The sequence below is a fragment of the Chiloscyllium punctatum genome, chromosome 6 (genome assembly GCF_047496795.1).
Source record: "Chiloscyllium punctatum isolate Juve2018m chromosome 6, sChiPun1.3, whole genome shotgun sequence".
In the NCBI taxonomy this organism is placed as follows: Eukaryota; Metazoa; Chordata; class Chondrichthyes; order Orectolobiformes; family Hemiscylliidae; genus Chiloscyllium; species Chiloscyllium punctatum.
The window spans coordinates 7,923,257-7,950,946 of NC_092744.1; the positions used below are offsets into that span (position 1 = coordinate 7,923,257).

General features: G+C 44.2%; 1 protein-coding gene across 2 annotated transcripts in view; it reads right to left on the reverse strand.

Moving 5' to 3' along the window:
- Nucleotides 1-27,690, reverse strand: part of LOC140478698 (sodium/hydrogen exchanger 9-like) — a 480,261-nt gene that overhangs the window by 291,382 nt on the left and 161,189 nt on the right. For both annotated transcript variants that reach the window (XM_072572000.1, XM_072572001.1), the window contains exon 7: nt 9,933-10,071. In XM_072572000.1, coding sequence (XP_072428101.1) covers nt 9,933-10,071 — 139 coding nt within the window. The remainder of the gene's footprint in view (nt 1-9,932; nt 10,072-27,690) is intronic.

Sequence of the window (27,690 nt, forward strand, 5' to 3'; positions counted from 1 at the left end):
TTTCCACAGATTTACTCCCCTCTGTGAGAAGAACTGCCATGTCATCTTTACCTTAAATGCGCTGAGATGATGCCCTCTGACCCTAGACTCTCCCACAAGGAGAATCAACCTCCCCACATCTATCCTGTTAAGCCCCTTACGAATCTTGTCTGTTTTAATTAGATCACCCCTCATTCTTCTAAATTACGATAAGTAGAAGCCTGACCTGCTTTCCCTCTCCTCATAAGACAACTTCATACCAAGGATCAGCCTAGTGAATCTTCTCTGGACTGCCTCCAACGCCAAGATATCTTTCCTTAGAGAAGGGGCCCATAACTACTCTCAGCTCCAGCTGTGGCCTTGTATAGTGTTAGCAAAGCCTCCCTACTTGTAGACTCTATTCCCTTTGAAATAAAAGACAACACTCCTTTTGTCCTCCTTAGATTCATATAGATGTACAGCACGGAGACAGACCCTTCGGTCCAACTCATCTGTGCTGACCAGATATCAGAAATAAATCTAGTCCCATTTGCCATCACTTGGCCCATACCCCTCCAAACCCTTCCTATTCATATACCCATCCAGATGCCTTTTAAATGTTGTAATTGTACCAGCCTCCACCACTTCCTCTGGCAGCTCGTTCCATACACGCACCACCCTCTGCATGAAAACGTTGCCCCTTAGGTCTTTTTTTATAACATCTTTCCCCTCTCAGCCTAAACCTATGCCCTCCAGTTCTGGATTCCCCCTGCCCCAGGGAAAAAAAGCCTTGGCTATTTTCCCTACCTCTACTTGGATGCTAGCTGTTTGAGAGTCATGGACAAATACCCCCAAAACCCTCTGTTCTTCAGCTTTCTGCAATCTTTCTCCATCGCATTAATATTCAGCTCCTCTATATTGTAAGCTGCAGCATTTGGGGCTGACTTCCCTTTTCCTGTACCAATAGAAGTAGGAGCTGAGTATAACTGGCCTTCCAACTGGGTGTCGCGGGGATTAGCTGAGGTCTTGTGTTCAAGGGGAAGTCAGAATGAGGCTGGTAGATGGGAGCTGGGAAGCAGGAGTGATGTGCAGCTGCTCAATGGACTGCACAGCATGGTCTGGTAGTCTTACATCGGGGACCAGCTGGCAACTAGCTCCACCCTCAGTTACCGACTGTGACTATGAGCACCAGGTGTGCACAGCCTTCTTCAAGAGAAGAGAAATGTTAAACCCAGAGAAAAGACACCTAGATCCAAATTCATGCTGGGTGCCATTTTATCCAACAACAGAAAGCCCAAGTAAAGAGGAGAATGATTTAAAAGTGTCATCAAACACCAGATCGAGGATGGAGACTCTCTCAGATGTGAATGAGACTTCCCCAATTCACTGATGCCTACAAGTAAACACCAGCTTCCCAATAAGATTCATTACATGACACGCTAATATTCTGAGGATCAATGAGATTCCACACTGACCATTGTATTTCAGTGTTATGTCATTGCTGTGGGATCAGCACACAACGAGTTAAAACAGCTTGCAGTTCTGCCGAGCAAGAACATTTTGCAAAGCTGAACAAACAAGGTGCTCACTCATTCATGTCTGGAGGGTCAGGGACATGTAGGTCTGGTCAATGTTAGCAATAATAAAGTCATTGAAGAGCAGGCTTGAACTGTATAACCATGGAAACATCATCAATGATAGAGATGAGAGAAACATAAATGTATCTTCTAGACTTTGTGTTTTCTGAAGCCTGCATTGTCTATCATTTGCTGATGTTTCTCGAACTGCCTGAAGGCATGAAGGCGGAACTAGTCTGAGTGTTTTGAACAAACCACTGCTTGCAACAGGCTGAAAAAAAACATGACTTGGCACAAGTTCTTATTGTGAATTGAGAAAGAATCATATAATTAAATCAAATCGCATTGTTCACTTGACCTCATACTCATGTTGGTTTGTGTAATGTAAGTTTAAAGACAAGGTGTGGGAGTTACATTTCTCACGACCATCCTGAGCCCTTGGAAGGGGATTGAAAGACTCGAGACGTGGAAAATGTTAGAGACAGAATCTGATGAGGCCTGTTGGTCCTCAGAGAATCCTGCCGTTCCAGAAGTTGAGAAAGAGGTTTTGGGAGAGTGAGGCTATTATTTTGAGTCATAGAATCATACAGGACAGATAGAAGCCAGTCAGCCCAATTAAAGATCACCCCACTCAAACCTACTCTACCCCCATACCCTACATTTCCCGTAGCTAACCTATGTGGAGTTTGCACATTCTCCCCGTGTCTGCGTGGGTTTCCTCCGGGTGCTCTGGTTTCCTCCCACAGTCCAAAGATGTGCCGGTCAGGTGAATTGACCATGCTAAATTGTTCACAGTGTTAGGTGCATTAGTCAGAGGGAAATGGGTCTGGTTGGGTTACTCTTCGGCGGGTTGGTGTGGACTGGTTGGGCTGAAAGGCCTGTTTCCACACTGTAGGGAATCTAATCCCTGGACACTATGGGTAATTTACCTTGGCCAATTCACCTGACCTGCACATCTTTGGAAGAAAACCAGAGTGCCCAGAGGAAACCCACACAGACACGGGGAGAATGTGCAAACTCCACACAGTCGCCCGAGGTTGGAATTGAACCCAGGTCCCTGGCGTTGTGAAACAATAGTGCTAACCACTGAGCCAGTGTGCTGCCCGGACTTTCTCTAACTTCAGAACTCTAACACACTTGGTTCAATGTTGACATTAGGTATGAAGGAGCAGTTAGCTGCATCTTCAGTCCTTCAGACACTTCCCATCTGAAAACAAGATCCTGAATCTTCCAACTATGGGGAGGGTGGTAAAAACAAGGACTGCAGATGCTGGAAACCAGAGTCTAGATTAGAGTGGTGCTGGGAAAGCACAGCAGGTCAGGCAGCATCTGAGGAGCAGGAAAATCGATATTTTGGGCAAAAGCCCTTCATCACGAATGTCCTTAACATACACATCCCTGAACACTGTGGGCAACTGAGCATGGCCAATTCACCTGGCCTGCACATCTTTGGATTGTGGGAGGAAACTGGAGCACCTGGAGGAAACTGACACAGACATGGGGAGAATGTGCAAACTCCACACAGTCACCGGAGACTGGAATCGAACCTGGGTCCCTGGCACTATGAGGCAGCAGTGGTAACCACTGAGTCACTGCGCCACCAGCTTATGCTATGTCTATTTTCAGTGGGATCATCAGTTACAGATTGATTGAACTGATTGGAGTTCCACGTTAATACTGTTTTAAGTTTGTCCCTTGCTGGCCTTATGCTTGCATAGGGCATGGAACTGGGTTTTTTTTGGGAGACATGAGTCATAATTGTGGTTTCAGACAGGAAACACAGCCACGTTGGAAAATGTGCATTCAGCAATTGAACAAAGTGTGAAGATTTTGATGCAATTGGTGAGAGTCTGGTTTCAGGATGGGTAAAAGTGAGGATGCAGATGCTGTAAATCAGAGTCTAGATCAGAGTGGTGCTGGAAAAACACAGCAGGTCGACGTTTCGGGCAAAAGCCCTTCAGGATGGGTGCCCAGGGTTGGGGAAAGAGGTTTGAAGTTAAAGCCTGGATAGACCAGATCCCTGAGCTTGTGGGAACCTGTGCAACTCCCTCTCTCAGTGCTGAAACATTAATGCGTTACTTACACCACAAAAGCTAACCCACTGGTCAATATTTTCCTTGAACAAGAATTCAGAAAGGCTACTAAAAAAAAAGGGACATGAATAGAAGAAGTACAGAGAGCAGTACAGCACAATACAGGCTTTTCAGCCCACGATGGTGTGCCAAGCATTTATATTAAATAATGATCAACCTAACCTACACACCTCTCAATTTACTGCCATCCATGTGCTTACCCAGCAGTCACTTAAATGTCCCTTATGTCCCTGACTCTACTACCACCGCTGGCAGTGTATTCCACACATCCATCACTCTGTGCACAGTAATTACCATGAAAAAAATAATCTACTATTTCCTTAAGAGTGAGTTTCTATGTGTACATGTACATCACTGGATGCAGCCAACTTCTTTATTCTAAGATTGCTTTAATTTTGCTTTCCATTATTTGCCTGAATTAAATTGAAATTACTGAGTTATATTGATCTTTAGTTGTGATATTCCTGTTTCATAACTTCGGGCTAAAAGAATAGAGACCAGAATCTGAAAGGGGATGGGAATGAGACATCATGGTCCTGCGAACAGCCTTGTCTGGTTCAATGTCTTCAACCAGAGAGTGGTGAATCTGTGGAATTCACTGCCACAGAAGGTTCTCGACGCCAGGTCACTGAGGCTATTTAAAACCGAGATCAATAGGTTCTTGATTGTCAAGGGGATCAAAGGTTACAGGGAGAAAGCAGGAAAATGGTTTTGAAAAACCTATCAGCCATGATCGATTGGCAGAGCAGACTTGATGAGCTGAATGTCCTAATTTCTGCTCCTGTGTCTTTCAGTCCAAGCGAAGGGAGAGTAGTAAGCGTGTGGAATGCTTTGCCTGCAACGGTAGGAGATTCGGCAAGTTTAAGTGTATTTAAGTCATCATTGGACAAGCATATCGATGTACATGGAATAGTGTAGGTTAGATGGGCTTCACATTGGTATGACAGGTCGGTGCAACATCGAGGGCCGAAGGTCCTATACTGCGCTGTAATGTTCTATGTTCTATATGAGATACTCTGGAAAGGGCTAGAGGTTGGAGGAATGGTGAGGCCACTGCTCTCAGTAATAAAGCAGTGACTGCAAAGCTTTGGGAAAACTAACAGAAAGAGAGAGAATGGAATAGTTTAGGTGAGATGAGTTTCAAATTGGTTTCACAGGTTGGCGCAACATCAAGGGCCTGTACTGCGCTATAATGTTCTATGTTCTAGAGAGAATGCTAGTGAAACTCAGCAGATCAGGCACTCCCTCTGTAGCCAGAACATCCTTCCTCAGATAAAGAGACCAACACTGCACACACTACTTTATGTGTGGTCTCACCAAGGCCCTGCATAATTGCTCCTGTACTCTAATCCAACACACCATTTACCGCCTTCACCACCTGCAGTAACTGCATGCCTACCTTCAACGACTCGTGTTCTGTTCAAGGACACCCAGAACTCGCTGCATCTCCCACTTTCCCAATTTATTGGGAGAGAATAATCTGCCTTCCTGCTTTCAGTCAGAAGTTACACAAATCCAGGTTATAGTCCAATAGGTTTACCTGAAATCATAGGGACTTCATCTGATGAAGAGGCAGTGCTCTGAAGGCTTGCAATTTCAAATAAGCCTGTTGGATGATAACCTGGTGTCATGGAACTTATGACCTTGTCCATCCCAGTCCAACACTAACATCTCACATCTTTCCCATTTTAAGGAATAACCTCACGTTCATCCACATTAAACTTCATCTGTCACACATTTGCTCAATCACTCAGCCAATCCAAATCACAAAGATTGCAGCATCCTCCTTACCCTCCCACCCAGGAAACAGAACCAGTAAGTTGCCCCAAAACATTTTATTATCTTTTCCATGTGCCTGTGATTACTGCTTGAAAAAAATTAGGAATTACACAACACCAGGTTATTGTCCAACAGGTTTATTTGGAAGCACTGGCTTTTGGAACACTGCTCCACTGTGGTTAAGATCATGGCAACAGAATTTATAGCCAACGGAGTCCAGTGTCATGGAGTTGTGATATGGTAAACAATCTTAGATTAAAACTTTCATCTTTTATAATGGAATATGCTGGTTTCTGTTCTTTGATATGTAAATCCCAGAACATCTTTTAAATTACATTCTCAAGATAGCTCAGCTTTTTAAATAATAGGTGTGAAGTCTGTCTGTGTCCCAACGCTATGTCAGACTGACTAACCCTCTGTACAGTTCTACAGAGTTTTACACGGATTCATGCAGTTTTTGAGCAAAATAAAATGTAACTCCTTTGGTTACAAATTCTGTGAGCATGATCCTAACCTCCACAACCACCTGATGAAGGAGCAGTGCTCCAAAAGCTAGTGCTTTTAAATAAACCTGCTGGACCATAACATGGTGTTATGCGATTTTTAACTCATCTGGTCAAACAGACCAGTAACAAGCCTTGATTATAGATTTTGTTACTATGATATTTCTCATCAATCCGCTCAGAGACAGTAAGGTGTGGGCCTGGGGCAGGTGGGACTCAAATCCAGACCTCCTGACCCAGATGCAGGGACACTGCCACTGTGACCACAATCTTTCACTGTGTTAGAAACAAAATTACGGTGGATGCTGGAGGCCTGAAATAAAAAATAGTCAGCTGGTCTAGCAGCACTGCTGGAAACAGCTAACGCTTTGGACCCAGGAGCACTCTCCCTCTGCCTATCAGACCTGCTGAGTGCTTTTCAGCAATCTATTCTGGTTTAAGATCACCGCTTGGTTGGAACACAAGAAATGTGACCATCTGAAGGAGAATAAAACCTGTGTGGGATGCTTTTCGGAGAGTTGGCGTGGACTCAATGGCGGGGAGAAGGGGGGGAGGGGGAGAGAAAGAGTGGTGGGTGGGTGGGTGGGGGATCCACATTGTTGGGGATTCTATGATTCTATTTTGTATACTCATTAATTTCCGTTAAAAATCTTACCACATCCAAAGCCCAATTTTTAAAGCCATAGTCACCTTTTCACATCACTCATCCAACTCTTGCAATCATCTTCCTAAACACTTTCCCAACGTCCCAAGGGCTGCCCTGGCAGACCCATCATTTCAGTCTGTTCCTGCCTACTGAATTTATTCCTTCTCATCTTGAATCTGTTTCCCCCCTTGACCAGACTCTTCCCAAATACATTTACAATTCTCTGATCCTTGAAAAACAAAATGACAGTTCTGACGAAGAGTCAAGTGTTTGTGCTGCTCCTTTAACAAGGTTGGGTTGTTGTTTTTTTTTAAATCCAGAGGGTTAGTAAATGCATAGGTTCTGAAATGTCTGGGCTGGTCTACTTTTAAAAACTTTTAGAAGATTTTTTTTTAAAACTTGTACAATGAAAGGAGAGTGGCCAGTTCTCCCAGCTGAGCTTTTCTCTGGTTTGGTTTGGTTTGAGCAAGCAGTCAGTTGTTGACTGGGAATCCAAGAGAAAGCTGGTGTTCCATGCTGAATCCCTCTGCCATCTCTCTCTCTCTCTCTCTCTCGCTCTCTCTCCTATAAGACCCTGTGTTTGACTGTTACCTTTTTTTGCCAAGGAGTGTTTATGGGGATTGTTGCAGGAATTTGGAACAGCATCATTAAATTGGGTTGGTCTATTAGGTTTTCGAATAGGTTATTCTGTATTCTGCTATCTTTCTTTGCATTTCATTTGGTACTCTGTAAATAAATTCTATTTTGTTTAAAATCAAGGGGTTTTGACCAACTGCATCATTCCTGGAATACTTACTCTACGCCTGCTTACAACAGTGACAGTGACTAATCCTCCCTTTTCACTGCCCTCTGTTATCACTAACATTATGAAAGCAAAAGCAAACTCACAACTTTATGCATTACTTCTGTTCTTCAACATCTTGCTTAGTACAAGCAGTGGTACACTCTCACTCTAGCCTCTTGGTCTAAAACAACCGAGACACCTTCTTGAAGCTCTTCTCTTCTCCTTTCTGTCTCTAGCCATTTCCTTGATCCATTCAAAACCACATTCGAAGATTATAGTGCTGGAAAAGCACAGCTGGTCAGGCAGCATCCGAGGAGCAGGAGAATCGATGTTTCGAGCATAAGCCCTTCGCCAGCAATGAGGCTTGAGGCCCACATCCATCTACCCCCCTCACATTCCAAAATGTTAACTGTTTCCTACTCCCCCCCCCCACCCCCCTCAACCTCAGCCCCCTCCCGTCTACCCCCTTGGCTCACCTAACCTGCACATCTTTGGACTGTGGGAAGAAACTGGAGCACCTGGAGGAAACACTCGCAGACACTGGGAGAATATGCAAACTCCACATAGACAGACAGTCACCTGAGGCTGGAATTGAACCTGGGCACCTGGCACTGTGAAGCAGCAGTGCGGCCCATTTTTAGACATGGGAACAGAAATAGCCCATTCAGCCCACCAAGTGGGTAATCATCCAAATCAGAAATCAACATGTGATGACTTGTAGGCTTGAGCTCCCATCCTTCTCCCCCTACAGAACGCTATGTTGGCCATGTTACTGGGCTGTGAAGCAGTAAATAATTAGAAAATCCAGTAATTCTTATAAGAATACAAGAATGAGGCGGCCATTCAGCCACTCCTCGAGCCTGCTCCACCATTCAGTATGATCATGGTTGATCTCACCTCAACCCCACTTTTCCACCCACACTCCATAACCCTTCAACCTATTAATCATTAAAAACTTGTCTGCTTATCTCCTTCTTGAATTTACTCAATGTCTCAGCATCCACCATACTATGGGGTCAAAGGCGAGGTGACCGCCAAATGCTATCACTAGACAAACGACCTAGCCACTCGGATAATGGCCCGGGAACTTGGTCTCCAATCCCATCAATGGCAGATGGTTGAATTTAAATTCAATAAAAATCGTGGGTTCTGCGTCTAATGATCATTGTCAGTAAAAAACCCATCTGGTTCCGTAATGCCCTTTTGGGAAAGGAAGTCTGCCGTCCTTACCTAGCCTGGCCTACATGTGACTCGAGACCCAAGCAATGTGGTTAACTCTCAACTACCTGCCCTCGGGGCAATTAGGGATTGGGTAATAAATGCAGGCCTGGCCAGTGTTGTTCACGTCAAATGATCCTTTGAGAGAATTCCTCCTCTTGTTTTAAATCTGCACCAGCCTGAAACTATTACCCCTCATTCTCGATTTCCCCACATGAGAACACATCCTCTCAACATCCACTGAGTCAATCCCCTTTAACATTTTGGAAACCTCAATTAGATCTCCTCTCATTCTTCTGAACTCCAGATAGTACAACTCTCTCTCCGCGTAAGCCAAACCGTTCTCCTTTGGAATCAATCTGGAGAATCTTCTGCAAACCACCTCCAATGTAATTTCTCTTGTTGCTATATCCTTCCATGGATATCACCAAAAACAAGCCAGAACACTCAATCCAGGTGAAGTCACATTTTGGTTAGGAAGACTCAACGCTGGAGATTATGACTCGAACTAAATGCCTGCCATAGTGCTGGTGATCTTGAGCGCACACATCCATTTGCAACATGAGCAAAATAATCTGAACAAGTCCGGATGAACCTCGATTATCCAGCATTCAATGAACCCAATTTTGAATTATCCGAACAAGATCGCAAGGTCCCAATGTTTGGCTAAACTATGTTATCCAACAGTCGATTAACCAAACAAAATACTCCCGCCTGTGTCTTTTGGATAATCGAGGTTCCTCTGTACCCGGCTGGTGCTGACTTTGCTCGGTTCTAAGGTAAAGGAGAAATGCAGTTCCCATCAATATTTTTGGCCAGCAATTAATGCAGACTGCCTGCACTCTCTCAACCTACTGACCTCTTGGCTCCAAATTAACAAGTCATGAGGAAATGAAACAATCCAAATGGGTCAGCTGCACAAATAAGACCAATTAAGGACATCCACTGAAACTAACTGAAGGTCCAAGATGTTTTTTTTGAAATGGAGGAATGAAAAATGATGGGGATCCCTGCAAAGTGGTGGCAATACATATTGAATAATCCTTAATTTAGTAGGTGGTATCACGAGACTATTAATCCAGAGACTTGGGTATGAATCCTGCCACAGCAAATGATGGAACCTGAATTCAATAAAGATGGAATTAAGAGTCTAATAATGACCACAAAACCATTGCTGGTCATTGGAGAAACCCACCTGGTTCACTAATGCCCTTTAACGGAAGGAATTCTGCCATCCTTACCTGGTCTAGCCTACACATGACTCCAGACCCATGGCAATGTGGTTGTCCCTTAAATGCTCTCTGGGTAATTAGGCCCAGAGAGGCCCGCATCCCGTGGGTGAATAGATTCTTACTGTTGACACTGAAAGGATATCAAAGCTGTGACAATACCATATGCTGACCCCATGGCAAATGACCCAGCAAAAATCCAAACAAAGTTTCCAACCGATTTGAAGAAAGCAGCAGCATCAAATGTATCTGGGTTGTCCGTCGGGCTGTATATGGAGATGGAGCTGGTGAAAAGGGAATAGAACAGAAATTAGATTACTTACATTAGATTAGATTACTTACAATGTGGAAACAGGCCCTTCAGCCCAACAAGTCCACACTGACCTGCCGAAGCGCAACCCACCCAAACATTTACCCCTTCACCTAATACTACAGGCAATTTAGCGTGGCCAATTCACCTGACCTGCACATCTTTGGACTGTGGGAGGAAACCGGAGCACCCGGAGGAAACCTACACAGACACAGGGAGAATGTACAAACTCCACACAGTCAGTCGCCTGAGGCGGGAATTGAACCCGGATCTCTGGCGCTGTGAGGCAGCAGTGCTAACCACTGTACCACTCTCAAATGTTAGCACAAATCAAATCATCAGACCAGTTCAAATGATTTACACATGACATTACTAAAAGTTAACACACAGACAGAAAAACGGTGAATCAAAGTACATCCTGATCTCACATGAGTTCAAGTACAAAACAGGAAGTGATACTTCAGCTGGCCAGTTGCTATGCAGAGAATCAGGAGCAGAGTGTACAGCTTTGAACATGAGAGCTCTGAGAGGTAGTACCTGGGAGAAACAGTGAAAATTCACCACGGCTTAAACTTAATGAAAGAATTCATGTGAGTTTTCTGAATACATTTTTAAACTGGCATGATTTGAGGTTAAAAGGTGCATAAAAACCCTGGGCTGAAAGCCAGAGATAGAGAAATGATTTATTTCACTCAGTGAATTCAGAATTGGAGGGATGCAGCTCTGCCAACAGTAAAGAGGGTTGACCACCATCTAGAACATTCACAAGCACCGGCTCTACCAAGGTATCTGTTCTAATTAGACATCCAGCACATTGTTAAAGAAATTCTCCTGAGCAGGTTTAGAAATTCCTTCCCCACTTTACTCTAAGATCCTCCCAATCCATCTCTGGGTCACAAAGCTCGTCCCTTTTTCCAAAATGCTGTTTCTTTTCTCAAGGGTACCATATCCTTGGCTTTTACAGAGGGGTAATCAAACTCTCACAGTTCCAAATAGAGTAGTTTGGTACAGAGTAAAGGGTATTGAGGGGCCTTTTATTTCTATGTAAACAGATGAGATTCCAGTCCAAAGTGGTCATGTTTTAGAAGGGGCCTGTATAATGGAAGGGGAGTGGTCAGCTCTTTAGCTGAGCCATTCAGTCCAGAACTAGTTAGGAGTTCAACAATGAGCTTTGTGGAAACTCCTGCTCTCTTTCTGCCCTTCTAACTTCAACTTGTAAGCATTTGTTCCATTTTTAAAAACTTTTTTAAGGGGGTTTGCTCATTGAGACTATGGTGTATATTTGGACTTAGTTTGGATAGACTAAGTTCTGTCGGGGCTCTTTGTTCTGTTTTTTGTGTTTCATGGTGTAATTTTGTGAATAAATTTCTGTCTGTTTTAAAACCTAGCAGTCAACCATACTCTGGGTAATTCTCACTGTACACTAACCGACACACATTGCAAACTTATGGTTTGGGCTGCCTGCTCAAGAAGGTTTTGAGCGGTCTGGCCCAGTCCATAACAAATTGAAGTCTCACAATATCCACATTCCACAGTTATTGTGTATCTATAATTCCCTGCAGATTTGTTCCTCTACTGTCCTCTTACTATTAGGAGATGGAGTGAATAGCCTAAAGAGCACGGGCTAACTTTCCTGCTGCTGAAGTCTAACAAAATGAACTCTGGCCTTGTCCTTCAGGGAAATACACATTGTAATACTATAACATCTGAGCTAAAGGGAGAGGCTGAACAGGTTGGGGCTATTTTCCCTGGAGCATCGGAGACTGAGGAGTGACCTTTATAGAGGTTTACAAAATTAAGAGGGGCATGGATAGAATAAATGGTCAAGGTCTTTTCCCTGCATTTGGGGGAGTCCAGAACGAGAGGGCATAGGTTTAGGGTGAGAGGGGAAAGATTTAAGAGAGATCTGAGGGGCACATTTTTCACACAGAGGGTGGTATGTGTACGGAATGAACTGCCAGAGGAAGTGGAGGGGGTTGGTACAATTACAACATTTAAAAAGGCATCTAGATGGGTATATGAATAGGAAGGGTTTGGAGGGATATGGGCCAAGCGCTGGCAAACGGAACTAGATTAATTTAGGATATCTGGTCGGCATGGACGAGTTGGACTGAACCATCTGTTTCTGTGCTCTAACTCTTACATCTTCCTAATCATGACAGCCTATACTATTTTGTAAAAAGTGATCTTCTGTATCTTTTCTGAACCCTTCATATTGTTGTACAAGTACTGCTGGTCCCCTCAATGGTTAAGCCATGTTTGCACTATTGCCACAAGTTCATTACTTCCACGTTGCTATTGGTCCTGCAGCGAAACAATCTCGTTCAGCACATGCTGTGCATTTAAGTGCATGCAGTATAATCCAGGTTTTACAGTCCTTTTCAATCTGCTCCATTTACATCTGACCCTGTATCTTTCTCCAGTAATGTACAACATTCCTTCCCACCTTATGCAAAATATCCTTCCTTTCCACTTCTATATATTGGAGCTTCTCTCCTACCTGTTGAGTTCAAGCTCCTCCCAACCACACTATTAAATTACTCTGCGAGGAACAATTTCTCACAGTCTTGTTATGGTGCAACACATCCCTTCTGAAAAGGTCTCCAGTATCTCAGAACTCGGTGCAACGTTCCAGTTATCTGAAGCCTCCCCTCTTGCACCATGCCTTAAGCCAAGCATTACGTCCGCCTTCCAAGCCCTACTCTGGTGAGCACATGGCACTGGGAACAATCCATGCATTCCCACATCCGTTTCTGTACATTCTGAGACTCAGACTCACAGAGATGTACAACAAGGAAACAGACCCTTCGGTCCAACCCGTCCATGCCAACCAGATATCCCAATCCAATCTAGTCCCACCTGCCAGCACTCGGCTCATTTTCCTCCAAACCCTTCCTATTCATATACCCATCCAAATGCCTCTTAAATGTTGCAATTGTACCAGCCTCCACCACTTCCTCTAGCAGCCCATTTCATACATGCACCACCCTCTGTGTGAAAAGGTTGCCCCATTAGATCCTTTTTATATCTTTCCTCTCTCACCCTACACCTATCCCCTCTCGTTCTGGACTCCCCTACCCCAGGGAAAAGATTTGGTCTATTTACCCTATCCATGCCCCTCATGATTTCATAAACCTCTATAAGGTCTCTCCTCAGCCTCCAATGCTCCAGGGAAAACAGCCCCAGGCCAATTCACCCTCTCCCTATAGCTCAAATCCTCCAACCCTGGCAATATCCTTGTAAATCTTTTCTGAACCCTTTCAAGTTTCTAGGGTACACCTGATCTGGTCCTGGGGATTTATCCATCTTTATGCGTTTCAAGACATCCAGCACTTCCCCCTCTGTAATATGGTCATTTTGCAAGATGATATAGACATTTTTCAAGATTTCTGAAGGCTTCCCATTTTCCAGCCGTCCCTTTACCTGCGAACATTTCCCCCAATTAGGTTTTTAAAGTTCTTGCCTAATACTGTCAAAATTGGCCTTTCTCCAATTTAGAACTTCAACTTTTAGATCTGGTCTATCCTTTTCCATCACTATTTTAAATCTAATAGAATTATGGTCACTGGCCCCAAAGTGCTCCCCCACTGACACCTCAGTCACCTGCCCTGCCTTATTTCCCAAGAGTAGGTCAAGTTTTGCACCTTCTCTAGTAGGTACATCCACATACTGAATCAGAAAAGTTTCTTGTACACACTTAACAAAACCTCTCCATCTAAACCCTTAACACTATGGCAGTCCCAAATTTCGGGTTTGGAAAGTCTTCTGCAAACAGCAAAGCAAGGGGTTTTACAAATAAAAGAATGCTTTCCCACTTTTCATCCAAGTACTCCTCCATCAGGTATACCAAGGGTTACATACAGAATGCTTTTCCCTTTCCATTCAAATATATTGCTTAGCCACTCCTGCAGAAGAATGTCTGTTGTTCTACCAGTGATACTCCACGCAGACCATCCTTCTCGGCTTCCACTGAACCAAATCCCCATTACTGAAGCCTGGAATAAATCAGAACCATATCAATCATGCCCATCTTTCCGATTCCTCACGAAAAATTGCAAATAGGCTCCAAGGTCACCTTCACATTGGAGAAGGACAACTCTCAACTGCACCAAGTTATTCGGTACTCATTAATGTTCTCTTCTCCTTCAAAAGTCCGGGGTAAGATTTTCTGAAAGTAGAACAGTAAACTTCGAAACAAATGCAGAGAAGGCTGGAGAAACTCAGCAGGCCTGGCAGCATCCATGGAGTGAGAAACAAAGTTAATGTTTCGAGTTTGGAATGATTCTTCTTCAAAGCTGATTCAGATTCTGAATCTGACCCTAATCCTGACTCTGACTCTGACCCTGACCCTGACTTTGACCCTAACCCTGACTCTGACTCTGGTTCAGTTCTGAAGAGGAGTCACAGTGAACTCGAAATGTTAACTTTGCCTTGGTCTGTCACTCTCCACAGATGCTGCCAGATTTGCTGTGCTTCTCCAGCATTCTGTTTGTTTCAGATTTTCAGCATCTGCAGTTTTGTATCTTTAATAAAATTTGTGAATATTCTGCCAAGGAAGATCAGTGCTCAGACAGGATTCAGAAAGAACTTGACTTATTTGTGGAGAGCATGGAGATTGAGGGACACTTGGAAAATGGAGTTAGAAAAGTTGACGTGGTTTTAAAGGAAGAAGCATTTTTAGCCAAAGGGCAACCTTCTTTTTTGTGAAAAGCTTTACATTTGTAAACGTTCCAATCTACAGTTTACAACAGACTTGCTTGTGAGGTCACAGGCAAACACAAACGGTTGCCGGTGAATAATAAATGGACCTTCTTTCCATTGAAAATGTAGCCATTGGACAGCAACATCCCTAGATAGTTACATTACAGAATATTACTTCAATCCTGAAAACATTTATAGGTAGTGATCATTCAATTATGGAAAGTTATGGCCAAATCTATTATCACTAGTCTATTAATCCACAGAACCAGATAAAGGTCAGTGGATCCCAGGTACAAATCCCACCGTTACAGATGGTGGAACCTGAAAACACCTGGAATTAAGAGTCTGATAATAACCATGAAACCATTGTCAAGAATAGCCTGCCTGGTCGACTCGATTCAGAAAATGTTCAAGTGAAAGAAATGGCAGTCCTTAGCTGGTCTGGTCCACATGTGACTCCAGACCCAGAGCAACGTGGTTGACGCCTAACTGCCCTCTGGGTAATTAAAGATTGTCGATAAATGCTGGTCCAGCAGGAATGAATAACAACCTCAAAGTAAATATCAGGATCCTTGCAACTGCGAAAGATAATATTTCATTATGGTTGAACATACTTCTCCATTAAATCTGCAATCTGTAGACAACAGTCAGAACGCTGCTAAGACATTGGATTATTTATAAACCCATATTTCTTTTTGATTTAAGTGTTCACAAGTCACCAGCATCTCATTAATTACAAGAGATTATTTTCATCAAGTGTTATAGTTTACAGATTGACTTCACTGGCAGGACAGCTTTACAAGAGGAAAGACCAATGTGTCACATTTTATGAATCAAGTCTCCATTAAATGGCAGAGGAAATTAATCAAACTTTCATCACAGCAGCTGGGAAGCTCTGGAAATATCCAGAATTAGAAAATGGAGTTCCTGGTTTTAAACTCAATCAGGTGGGAGGTTGCAATGACAAGTTTGAGCTCAACACCAGCTTTAAATCTTGCTTGATTAGATCACATAGTCCCTACAGTGTGGAAATGGGCACTGCAGATGCTGGAGGTTAGAGTCAAAGATTCTTGATGAAGGGTTTTGACCGAAACATTGATTTTCCTGCTCCTCGGATGCTGCCCGACTGGCTGTGCTTTTCCAGCACTACTGTAATCTTGACCTAACAGTGCGGACACAGGCCATTCAGCCCATTAAGTCCACACCAACCCTCCAAACAGTATTCCATCCAGACGTTTCTCCTTACCCTAACCCTCTGTATTTCCCACAGGTAACCAGTACACCTGTACATCCCTGGACATTTTGGGCAGTTTGGCACGGCCAATCCATCTAACCTGCACATCTTTAGAATGTGGGAGGAAACCGGAGCACCTGGAAGAAATCCAAAAGACACAGGGAGAATGTGTAAACTCCATGCAGACAGTCAGAGTCAGAGAGATGTACAGCATAGAAACAGACCTTTCGGTCCAACCCGTCCATGCCGACCAGAGATCCCAACCCAATCTAGTCCCACCTGCCAGCACCCGGCCCATGTCCCTCCAAACCCTTCCTATTCATATACCCATCCAAATGCCTCTTAAATGTTGCAATTGTACCAGCCTCCACCACTTCCTCTGGCAGCTCATTCCATGCACATACCACCCTCTGTGTGAAAATGTTGCCCCTTAGGTCTCTTTTATATCTTTCCCCTCTCACCCTAAGCCTATGCCCTCTAGTTCTGGTCTCCCTGACCCCAGGGAAAAGACTTTGCCTATTTACCCTATCCATGCCTCTCAAAATTTTGTAAACCTCTATAAGGTCACCACTCAGCCTCAAGGAAAACAGCCCCAGCCTATTCAGCCTCTCCCTGTAGCTCAAATCCTCCAACCCTGGCAACATCCTTGTAAATCTTTTCTGAACCCTTTCAAGTTTCACAACATCTTTCCGATAGGAAGGAGACCAGAATTGCACGCAATATTCCAACAGTGGCCTAACCAATGTCCTGTACAGCCGCAACATGACCTCCCAACTCCTGTACTCAATACTCTGACCAATAAAAGCATACCAAACGCCTTCTTCACTATCCTATCTACCTGTGACTCCACTTTCAAGGAGCTATGAACCTGCACTCCAAGGTCTCTTTGTTCAGCAACACTCCCTAGGACCTTACCATTCAGTGTCTAAGTCCTGCTAAGATTTGCGTTCCCAAACACAGCACCTCATTTATCTGAATTAAACTCCATCTGCCACTTCTCAGCCCATTTGATCAAGGTCCTGTTGTAATCTGAGGTAACCCTCTTCGCTGTCCCCTACACCTCCAATGTTGATGTCATCTGCAACCTTACGAACTGTACCTCTTAGGCTCACATCCAAATCATTTATGTAAATGACAAAATGTAGAGGATCCTTGTGGCACTCCGCTGGTCACCGGCCTCCAGTCTGAAAAACAACCCTCCACCACCACCCTCTGTCTTCTACCTTTGAGTCAGTTCTGTATCCAAATGGCTAGTTCTCCCTGTATTCCGTGAGATGTAACCTTGCTAATCAGTCTCCCATGGGGAACCTTGTCGAATGCCTTACTGAAGTCCATATGGATCACATCTACTGCTCTGCCCTCAATCTTCTTTGTTGCTTCTTCAAAAAACTCAAGTTTGTGAAACAGGATACCCCCGCACAAAGCCACGTTGACTATCCCTCATCAGTCCTTGCCTTTCCAAATACATGTACATCCTCCAAGGATTGAATTGAACCAAGGTCCCTGGCGCTGTGAGGCAGCAGTGCTAACCACAGAGCCACCATGCCCCTGCTCCCAAAGCAAACATCACAAACTTGAAGATGCCCAGCCACTTTGAGCTGACTGCCTGGGGTACTTCTCTAAGGAGTTGGGTAGCAGTGGGATTCAAACCCAAGACTCAATAGGGATTGGAGCTTAAACTCAAGCACCTCAGACCGCTCGGCCGCACGATATTCCATGGATATGCAATCTGAAGCCTCCCTACTCCTGATAGGCTGAAATCAGGTTGCTGGGGCAACAAGAAACATTGTGTCAATGATATATCAAACTAAGTCGACAAGGACAAAGCACTCATCAGCTCCGATTCTGAACCTGCACTGGACAGATCCAGCCAACTAACTTTCCCCCTTCAAAGGTTTTGTTGACAGTGGGACATAATGGATCATTAATTTGATAAATTACATCGTGCAAATGCATGAACGTAATTCCCAACTTTCATTTCAGGAAGCTTCACAGTAAATTAAGATCAATAACGGGGGTGGGCCATGTGTAATTTTGACTTTGAGGTAATAAATCAGCTGACATCTCCCAATTTTCATGAGCGTTAGAGTCCAGCTCAAAAATAACAGCCAGAGTCAAGTGGAATGAACAGCAAACTCACTCACTGTGTGTACTCAAGTAAGACACATACCACCAAGCTCAGCACAATCATAACTGAAAACTAATTTGGAACATCCAAACTCAGGTTAAACAGTCTGATAAATAGGACATGGGATGTATAGAAAAGTTGCCCAGAATCTGACTCTAACACCCAAGTTGGCTTTGCAGTACAACAAACTTTTTGACAATTCATTCACAGTTTGTGATCATCTTTTTCTGGGTCAGCTTTTATTCCCCATCTCTAATTACTTTGGATAAGGGGATGGAAAGCTGCCATCTTGGATTGCTGAAGTTCTGAGGGCCCAGGTACCCCCACAGTGCTCCTAGCGAGGGAATTCCAGGATATCGATCCAGCCACAATGAAGGAACGGCGATATATTCCCAAGTCAGGGTGGTCAGAGGAGAACTTGCAGGGGGTGGTGTTCCCATGTATCTGCTGCCCTTGTCCTTCTCGACAGAAGTGGTCATGAGTTTGGAAGGTGACATTCGAGGATCTTTGGTGAATTTTTGCAGCGCATCTTGTAGATAGAAACAGGAGTGTGTACCGAGTGTCAGTGGTGGAGGGAACGGATGCTTGTGGATATGATGTCAAGTCAAGTGGGCTGCTTTGTCCTGGATGGTGTCAAGCTTCTTGAGTGCTATTGGGGCTGCACCCATCCAGGCAAGTGGGGAGTATTCCATCATACTCCTGACTGGTGCTTTATAAACAGGCTTTGGGGAGTCAGGTGGGGAGTTACTCACTGCAGTACTTCTAGCCCCTGACCTGTTCAAGTACTGAAAGCAGCAACAGCTTCTGACCGGCTGGTCACCCTCACTCTAGATTCTCAGTTGATGAGGTGAGACTGTGCTCTCGCCAAGAGAGGATATACCTCATTGAGCTTCTGGCCAGAGTCTAGCAGCACCATGGTGTGTGCTGACTCCAACTGACACGACAGCTAGACTGTATAGGAAGCAAAAAGGTAAAAACAATGACTGCAGATGCTGGAAACCAGATTCTGGATTAGTGGTGCTGGAAGAGCACAGCAGTTCAGGCAGCATCCAAGTAGCTTCGAAATCGACGTTTCAGGCAAAAGCCCTTCATCAGGAAGCAGAATGTGTTCAGCGATGCACCCTGGCCTCTGGCAGGAGGGGGGTGTGAGGAGGATAGGAGGGGCATTCATACCAAAGGTGGCCTCCTCAGGAGGGTGTGAAACGTCATCTGGACAAATCAAATCATTCTGGTCAACTGCTTTAATAGTGTGGTCATACTTTTCTTTTCAAATTCATGCCAACTCCAATAAATGGTTAACCAGAGCCATTTTACTCCCAGGTGTTTCCAACACAGCCCTTGTGCCTTTCACTGAGGCAACCATGGAGTGAAGTGTTTCCACTGTATACATTCATTGCTTTATGTACTAAACCATCTCACATGTACAGGAACAGCTTAGTTGGGTGGAGGGAGCCTTCAATTTCTGAAGAAAATGTAACCTTCATCCAAAAACAAATCAACCTTTATCTTTCAAATCCTAACCTGATGTAGAGTCAAGGAATCCTTTCCAACTGAGGTGTAGGGCAAGGGAAATCACTTCCAGCTTTCCAAGATCATAAGACAATAAGATATAGGAGCATATTCAGGCCATTAGGCCCATTGAGGCTATCCACTATTTGACCTTGACCAACATGTTTCTCAACCCTATTCTCTTGCCTTCTCACCCTTGACCCCCTTACTAATCAAGAACCCGTCTGCCTCGGAATTAAATACACTCAATGTCCTGGCCTCCACAGCCCTCCACGTGGCAATGCGTTCCACGGATTTACCCCCCACCCCCCCAACCGGCTGAAGAAATTCCTTCTCATCTCAATTCTAAAGGGCCAGCCCTTCACTCTGAGGCTGTGCCCTCAGGTCCTCGTCTCTCCTCCTGGTGGAAACATCTTCTCCATATCCACTCTATCCAAGCCCCTCATTATTCTGTAAGTTTCAATCAGATCCCCCCCATACCCTTCTAAATTCCATCGAGTACAGACCACACCCTCAATTGTTCCTCATATAGCAAGCAAAAATAATGATTCTCAGACCAGCACCTAACCACCAGATTAGAAAATGAAAAGCCATTGCATTAAATTGGAGCTGGCAATTTTGAAATAAATTAGGTGACCAAAGAAGGATTTAAATTCATATCTCTCAGTAACCTACACTCAGTGTCTTACATCATTCAACCAGACCTTTCCTCTGCCTAAAGAGAAGGGAAGACACAATTCTATTAAAAAATTCTTTGGTTAACCATAAGCAGCACTGCTGGTCAGCACTGCTGCACATGACATTGGGACTGTTGCTCATCCTGGCTATTGGTGTGCGGGGGGACAATTTCAAAGTCTTCAGGTGACACTAAACATTTAAGAATTGTAAATTGTGAGGAGCACAGTGTTAAACTCCAAAAGGACATAGATGAGTTGGTGCACTGGGTGGATAGGTGGGGGATGAGGTTCCATGTAATGAAGTGTGACATACTTTGATCAGAAGAATATTGAAAGACAACATTAACTAATGGGTTTAATTCTAAATAAGGTGCAAGAGCAGAGAGAGCTGGGTGTAGAGTGTGGACAGAGCAGTGAATAATGTGTAGTGTTCTCAGCTTTAATAAGAGGGGCATAGTGTTTAGGAGCAAGGAGGTAATGATGAATTTGTAAAGTAGTTGTTTGACCACAACTGGAGTATTGTGTACAATTGTGTGGGCAACACAGAAAAGATGTGAACACATTGGAAAGAGAGCAGAAATGATATCCAAGAATGCCTTCAGGGATGGGAAACTTCAGTGATGAGGACAGATTGAAGACGTTGGGACTGTTCTTCCTGGAGACAGAAGGTGGCAAAGATGGGATCTAACAGAGGTTTTCATAAACACGAGTGAACTGGTCAGAGTAGATAGGGAGAAATTCTTCCTGCTTGTAAATGGAACAAGAGCTAGAGTTAAAAGGGATTTGCAAAGGGAACAAAAGAATAAAATCTTTTTCACACAGTGAGTAGTTAGGGTATGGAATGCACTGCCTGGAAATGTGATAAATGCAGGTTCAATTGGGGCATTGGATGGTTAGTTGGATAGAATCAGTTGGCACAGTTATAGGGTAAAGGCAGGAGATTGGCAACACTTTGTAATTCTGTGCTCATCTTCAGGAGTTTTACTACAGTTTTAATTGTGATTCTCTCTTGGGTTTGGCAACTGACGTATTTCAGAGGGTGAGGGACGAAGTGAAGGGAACTATTAAGGACTGCACACAAGGCTTGCCTTTTACAATATTCGACAGTGAACCAAAAATAGCAGGACCCAAGGGAGATTGTGACCATACACACACAAGTGAACATAGCAGGCGATCCACCAGGCTATAATTTCTCTTTAATCTTATGCATATGGATAGTTCCTCTGGAAAATGGCAGAGTTGTGACATTGATGGACAGATGCAGAGGGGACAGCAGCAATCAGGTGAAATGCGATCTAATGAGAGTGACTTGACAACTTGGGTTTTATAATATCTCTGATGCTTCCCCATATCCTTTCTTAAAACAAATCCAGTTTTAACTTCTTTGGAATCTGGCAGTCAGACATTTACTCAACTCCAACTCTTTGATAAGGTACAAGATCAAAGCTTGTGTGAAATTTTGATAGCAATATAAGAAAGCCATCCAATTATTGCACAGGGCAGGAAATGAGAATAGAAAAATAATGCTAAACAGCTAGGCACTGAATGTCAATTGACTCATCGCATTATGTCAAGCACCGAGTACATGGACCCTTCGTATTTCAAGTGGACAAAAGGAAGAGATTTCAATATAATGGTATTCATCTTTATCATTCAATGAGATTAAACTAATAACAGTGAAATATCTTAGAACCCCTACAGTGTGGAAGCTGGCCATTCTGCCCATTGAGTCCACATTGACCCTCCAAAGAACTTTACAATGCAGACCCACCCCTCTACCCTATTACCCTGCATTTCCCAAGGCTAATCCCACTAGCCTGCAGATCCCTGAACACTATGGGTAATTTAGCACAGGCTAACCTGCACATCTTTGGATTGTGGGAGGAAACTGGAGCTCCCGGAGGAAACCCACGCAGAAACAGGGAGAATGTGCAAACTCCACACAGACCTTCACCAAGGGCGGTATCAAACCCAGGTCCCTGGTGCTGTGAGGCAAGTGCTAACCACTGACCCACCGTGCTACCCATGTATTTGAAAATATTTCAAAACAAATGCACATCAAATTAATGAATAGATAGTGAAGCTAGGAAATGGAGAGTAATAAATGCAACAATTATACGTCTCAGCTACTTCAAAACACATTGCTTTGAAGTAATTTGTCCCCATGTAACTACTCTCTGTGGCAGGGCAAAAAGTAGTTTTATACTCCTTTGAAATTAAACACCCGACAGTAATTTATAGAAGCTGCCCCTCCAGACATGGAGTTTGTTTCAGTTACTGTTATTTTTGCTTTCAGTCGTGATGTGTTAGCATCAGAGATAAACATCTGTATTCTAAGAACATTTACATGGTTCATGTTATTTACAGCAGCAAGAACCTGTTCACACTTTAATCCTGATAATGACAGACCTGTAAAACAAAACAAACTGCTGATATATATCTGCGACAAGAACAGGTCAGAGGCCAGGAATCCTGGAGCAAGTAATTCCGGATTTCCCAAAGCCTGTCTACCATCTACAAGGCATGAGTCAGGAGTGTGATGGAATACTCCCCACTTGCCTGGATGGGTGGAGCTCCAACAACACTCAAGACGCTTGACACTATCCAGGACAAAGCAGCCTGCTTGATTAGCACCACATCCGTAAGCATTCACTCTCTCTACCACCAACGCTCAGTAGCATCAGCGTGTACCACCTACAAGATCCTCAGATAGCCAGCAACTTCCAAATCCATAATTATGTCGAAGAATAAGGGCAGAGCTCCATGGGAACACCACAGTCTGCAAGTTCCCCTCCAAGCCACTCACTATCCTGACATGGAAATATATCACTGTTCCTTGACTGTCACTGGGTCAAAATTCCTGGAATTCCCACCCCCAGGGCATGATGGGTCAATCCACAGCAGGTGGACTGCAGCAGTCCAAGGAGACAGCTCATCTCAAGGGGCAACCAGGGACGGGCAATAAATACTGGGCCCAGCCAATAACGTTCATGTCACATCAATAAATTTTTAAAAAATTTATAATATGGGCGGCATGGTGGCTCAGTGGTTAGCACTGCTGCCTCACAGCACCAGGGTCCCAGGTTCGATTCCAGCCTTGGGCGACTGTCTGTGTGGAGTTTGCACATTCTCCCAGTGTCTGCGTGGGTTTCCTCCGGGTGCTCCGGTTTCCTCCCACTGTCCAAAGATGTGCAGGTCAGGTGAATTGGCCATGCTAAATTGCCCATAGTGTTAGGTGCATTAATCAGAGGGAAATGGGAGTAGGTGGGTTATTCTCCGGAGGGTCGGTGTGGACTTGTTGGGCCGAAGGGCCTGTTTCCACACTGTAGAGAATCTACTAAAAAAATACAAATAATCCAGAGATGGGTCCTGGGGATTTCACGTGGTTGCTTCCTTTGGCAGTTTGTCCCACTGTGCCATTGTCGTTGAAAAGAAAGTTTGTTGATTGGTGATGCACTGACCTGGAGACTGATGGCCTTTATTGCTTGCTTCGAGGTTATCTCGTGTTTTGCTATTGCCAGGGGGCACCAGGTACTATTTTCTGTCGATTCCTATTGGAGAGCTGTGCCAGCAAAATTGGAAGGATCAACACTGGGTTTCATCGGGCTATTCCCCTGCATGTTAATAGCCAACGGCACTGTCACAGCTGTTAACTGCCAGGATCCTGATAGCATCAACCATGCTATCGACTTGAATTATTGACGCTGAAATGTTGTGAAGCCAAATTAGCATCAATAGAGATTATCATTGTCCTGAGGGTGCTTCGCATAAGCTGTATCATTTGTAATTTAACTCTCACTCACTTTGTCTTGGTTATTTCGCAAAAAGTTTACACTTAATAATGTTACAAGCACTCAAGGCTTTAATTTTCTCTCATAATATACTGGCTAATACATTAACATTCCAATAATTTATTCAGTTGTTAACCCATATATTTTATTTGAAACTAATTAACAAATCCTTTCATTAAAAGTCAATTCCATGATGGCAGCAGGACAGGATGCCTCACTTGGAGCTCATCTGCTCTGTCTTCCTTTTCTTCTTCTCTTTGCATTTTATTTTCCTTCTTTCTTCTTCCCTCCCATTGCTGAGTCGAGTGAAGTCATTGTGGACCCGCGGCCTCAGCCTGGATCCAGCGCAGTGAGGCCAGGCACTGACTCCCGGCCTCAGCCTGGATCCAGCGCAGTGAGGCCAGGCACTGACTCCCGGCCACAGCCTGGATCCAGTGCAGTGATTAGATTAGATTACTTTACAGTGTGGAAACAGGCCCTTCGGCCAAACAAGTCCACACCGACCCGCCGAAGCGCAACCCACCCATACCCCTACATCTACCCCTTACCTAACACTACGGGCAATTTAGCATGGCCAATTCACCTGACCAGCACATTTTTGGACTGTGGGAGGAAACCCACGCAGACACGGAGAGAATGTGCAAACTCCACACAGTCAGTCGCCTGAGGCGGGAATTGTGCTAACCACTGTGCCACCGTGCCGCCGCTGCTGTGCTCTTCCAGCACCACTAATCCAGTATTTGGTTTTCAGCATCTGCAGTCATTGTTTTTACCTTGTTGATTTTAACCCTACTGCGAATCCTCTTGCAAGGATGCCTGCCTTGAAGAAGTTTTCCTCCTCTCTCTACAAGAATCTCAGGGAGTCCCTCTCCCACTGCAACTCCCAGGTCATTTCCTCTGCTCTGAAGCTCTTCAACCATGTTGTGAAACTGACCCCCGGCCTCAGCCTGGATCCAGCGCAGTGAGGCCAGGCACTGACTCCCGGCCTCAGTGTGGAGCCCCAGCCCCCGCGCAGACCCCCGGCCATGAGGTGAATCCAGTCCAGTATGCAATCAAAGCCCAGTGTGGTCTGGGTTGGTAGAGCCGTTATTCTGAACTTTGTTACTTTTGTTTTTCAAGTTTATTTCCGAGGATTTTGTATTGATGAATCCGTATCCAAGCACTGTGGTACCGATGATAGTGTTGTAAAAGGTGACTTGTAAACTTTTCCCTGTACTCCTGGGAATTCTAATTTTTTTTCATTTATGGGATGAGGGAGTCACTGGTGAGGGCCAGTATTTATTGCCCATCCCTAATTGCCCAGAGGGCAGTTAAGGGTCAAGGACAGCAGGTCAGGCAGCATCTGAGGAGCAGGAAAAATCGACGTTTCGGGCAAAAGCCCTTCAGGATTGGGCACAGCAATGGGCTTTACCCTTAACTGGGCGGAAGTGAGGACTGCAGATGCTAGAACCCAGAATTTGGATCAGAGTGGTGCTGGGAAAGTGCAACAAGTCAGGCAGCATCCGAGGAGCAGGAAAAGACATGAAACAACAACAGGTTAGCAGTCCCAAATCCCAGAGAGAAACAGGACTGCTCACTGTATGGAAGCTCCAGAAGACCAGAAATCTTCTGTGTGAACATTTAAAAGGACTGACCTCCTGCGATTACTAAACATGACCCACATTCGATTCCCAGTTTCCAGTGATCACAGATGAGTCGAAAATTCAACAGCCCTAAAAATTCCACAAATAGCACTTTTTTTCCAACAAGTAGGCATGTGAAAATAAGACCATAAGAAATAGGAACAGCAGTAGGCCATTCGGCCCTGCTCCACCATTCTATAGAATCATTGCTGGTCCAACACTCCTCAAATCCAGTTTCCTGTTCTTTCCCTGTAACCCTTGATTCCCCGACAGATCAAGATTCTCTCTAAATCAGCCTTAAATATTTACAAGGACTCTGCCCCATAAACTAATTAAAACTGTGTTTATTAACATCTTTCAACATTAGCCAATGATTGGCTTAGTTCAACTAAATTGTCAGAAACTCCATTAGACATCTCCAAGGACAGTTATGTCACAATCTGAAAAAGCAAGGGTGCACAGGGATTGATTTACTCTCCAGTAACTGTCCCTTACTGCTCTGACAAAATTCTCCCACTTAGCTAGGATTGACAATAGCAGTACATGATCTGGGTGCCTCATCAAAAAAATCAATTTCTATCAAGCAACACTTCAGTTTGTTCTTTTGAAGCCTATCATCTATGGGCCAGTATTTATTCACACACACAGCATAGGCCCTTGAACAGTATCTGAACAGTTGATGTTTTTTTATGAATTATTGGTGCTGTACACTCTTTCTCTTCAGGAGCTGTCTGAGACAGACTGAGGAGATAGACAACTGACAGCCCAGAAATGCGATGTGCACTTATCCAGCAACATTAATAGGAGGAAAAATATCAGGCACAGTACCTCACACGAGAGTGATAAAGTCATACAGCACAGAGAGAGAACCTTGGCTCCAACCAGTCCATGCTGACCATGTTCCCAAACTAAACTAATTCCACCTGCCTGTACTTGGCCCATATTCCTCCAAGCTGTGCCTATTCATGTTCCCAAACTAAACTAATTCCACCTGCCTGTACCTGGCCCATATTCCTCCAAGCTGTGCCTATTCATGAATAAGAGACATTTGGATTCAACTGTTGTAAGTGTACCTCCGTCTATCACTTCCTCTGGCAGTTCATTCCACACACGAACCACCCTCTATGTAACAGAAGGATTTTAAAAAAAAGACATGATTGACAGTAAATCAAAATCAATCAATCAATCATGCTCTTTATAAAATCTTTTTCCTTGCACCTTAAAAATATGCCTCCAGTTTTTAACTCACCCACCCGAAGAAAAAGACTCGTCATTCACTTTATCTATACCCCTCATGATTTTATAAACCTCTATAAGGTTCCCCCCGAACCTCCTATTCTCCAGTGAAAAAAGTCCCAGCCTTTTCGGTCTATTTTTATGTCACAAACACTTCATTCCTGACAACATCCTGGTAAACCTTTTCTGAACCCCCTCCGGTTTAACAATATTCTTCCCCTAATAGAGCCACCAGAACTGGACACAGTACTCCAGAAAAGGCCTCACCAATGTCCTATACAACCTCAACATAAAGTTCAAAGTCACCTGATAAAAAGGGACACTGAGTAGATGAAGCAGCTCAGAAGGGCAATGCTTGGCAAAAGACCTAACTTCGTAAGGAAGTTCTTAAAGGCATGGGACAAAAATAGAAAGTTTAAGGGGGGGGGATATTGCAGCACCTGAAGGTGTGGCCAGCAGTGAGTAGTCAAAGGGATGAGGGATGAGGGATATATAAACAGCTAATGTTGTGTGGAATTTACAGAATTCTCAAAGAGACAAGGTTCTGCATGGTAAATTGGTTAGCAAGGTTAATCACATGGAGTCCAGGGGGAGCCAAGCCAACTGGACACAAAATTGGCTTGAAGGTCAGAGGGTAGATGTGGAGGGTTGCTTTTCGGACTGGAGGCCTGTGACCAGCGGTGTGCTGCAAGAAT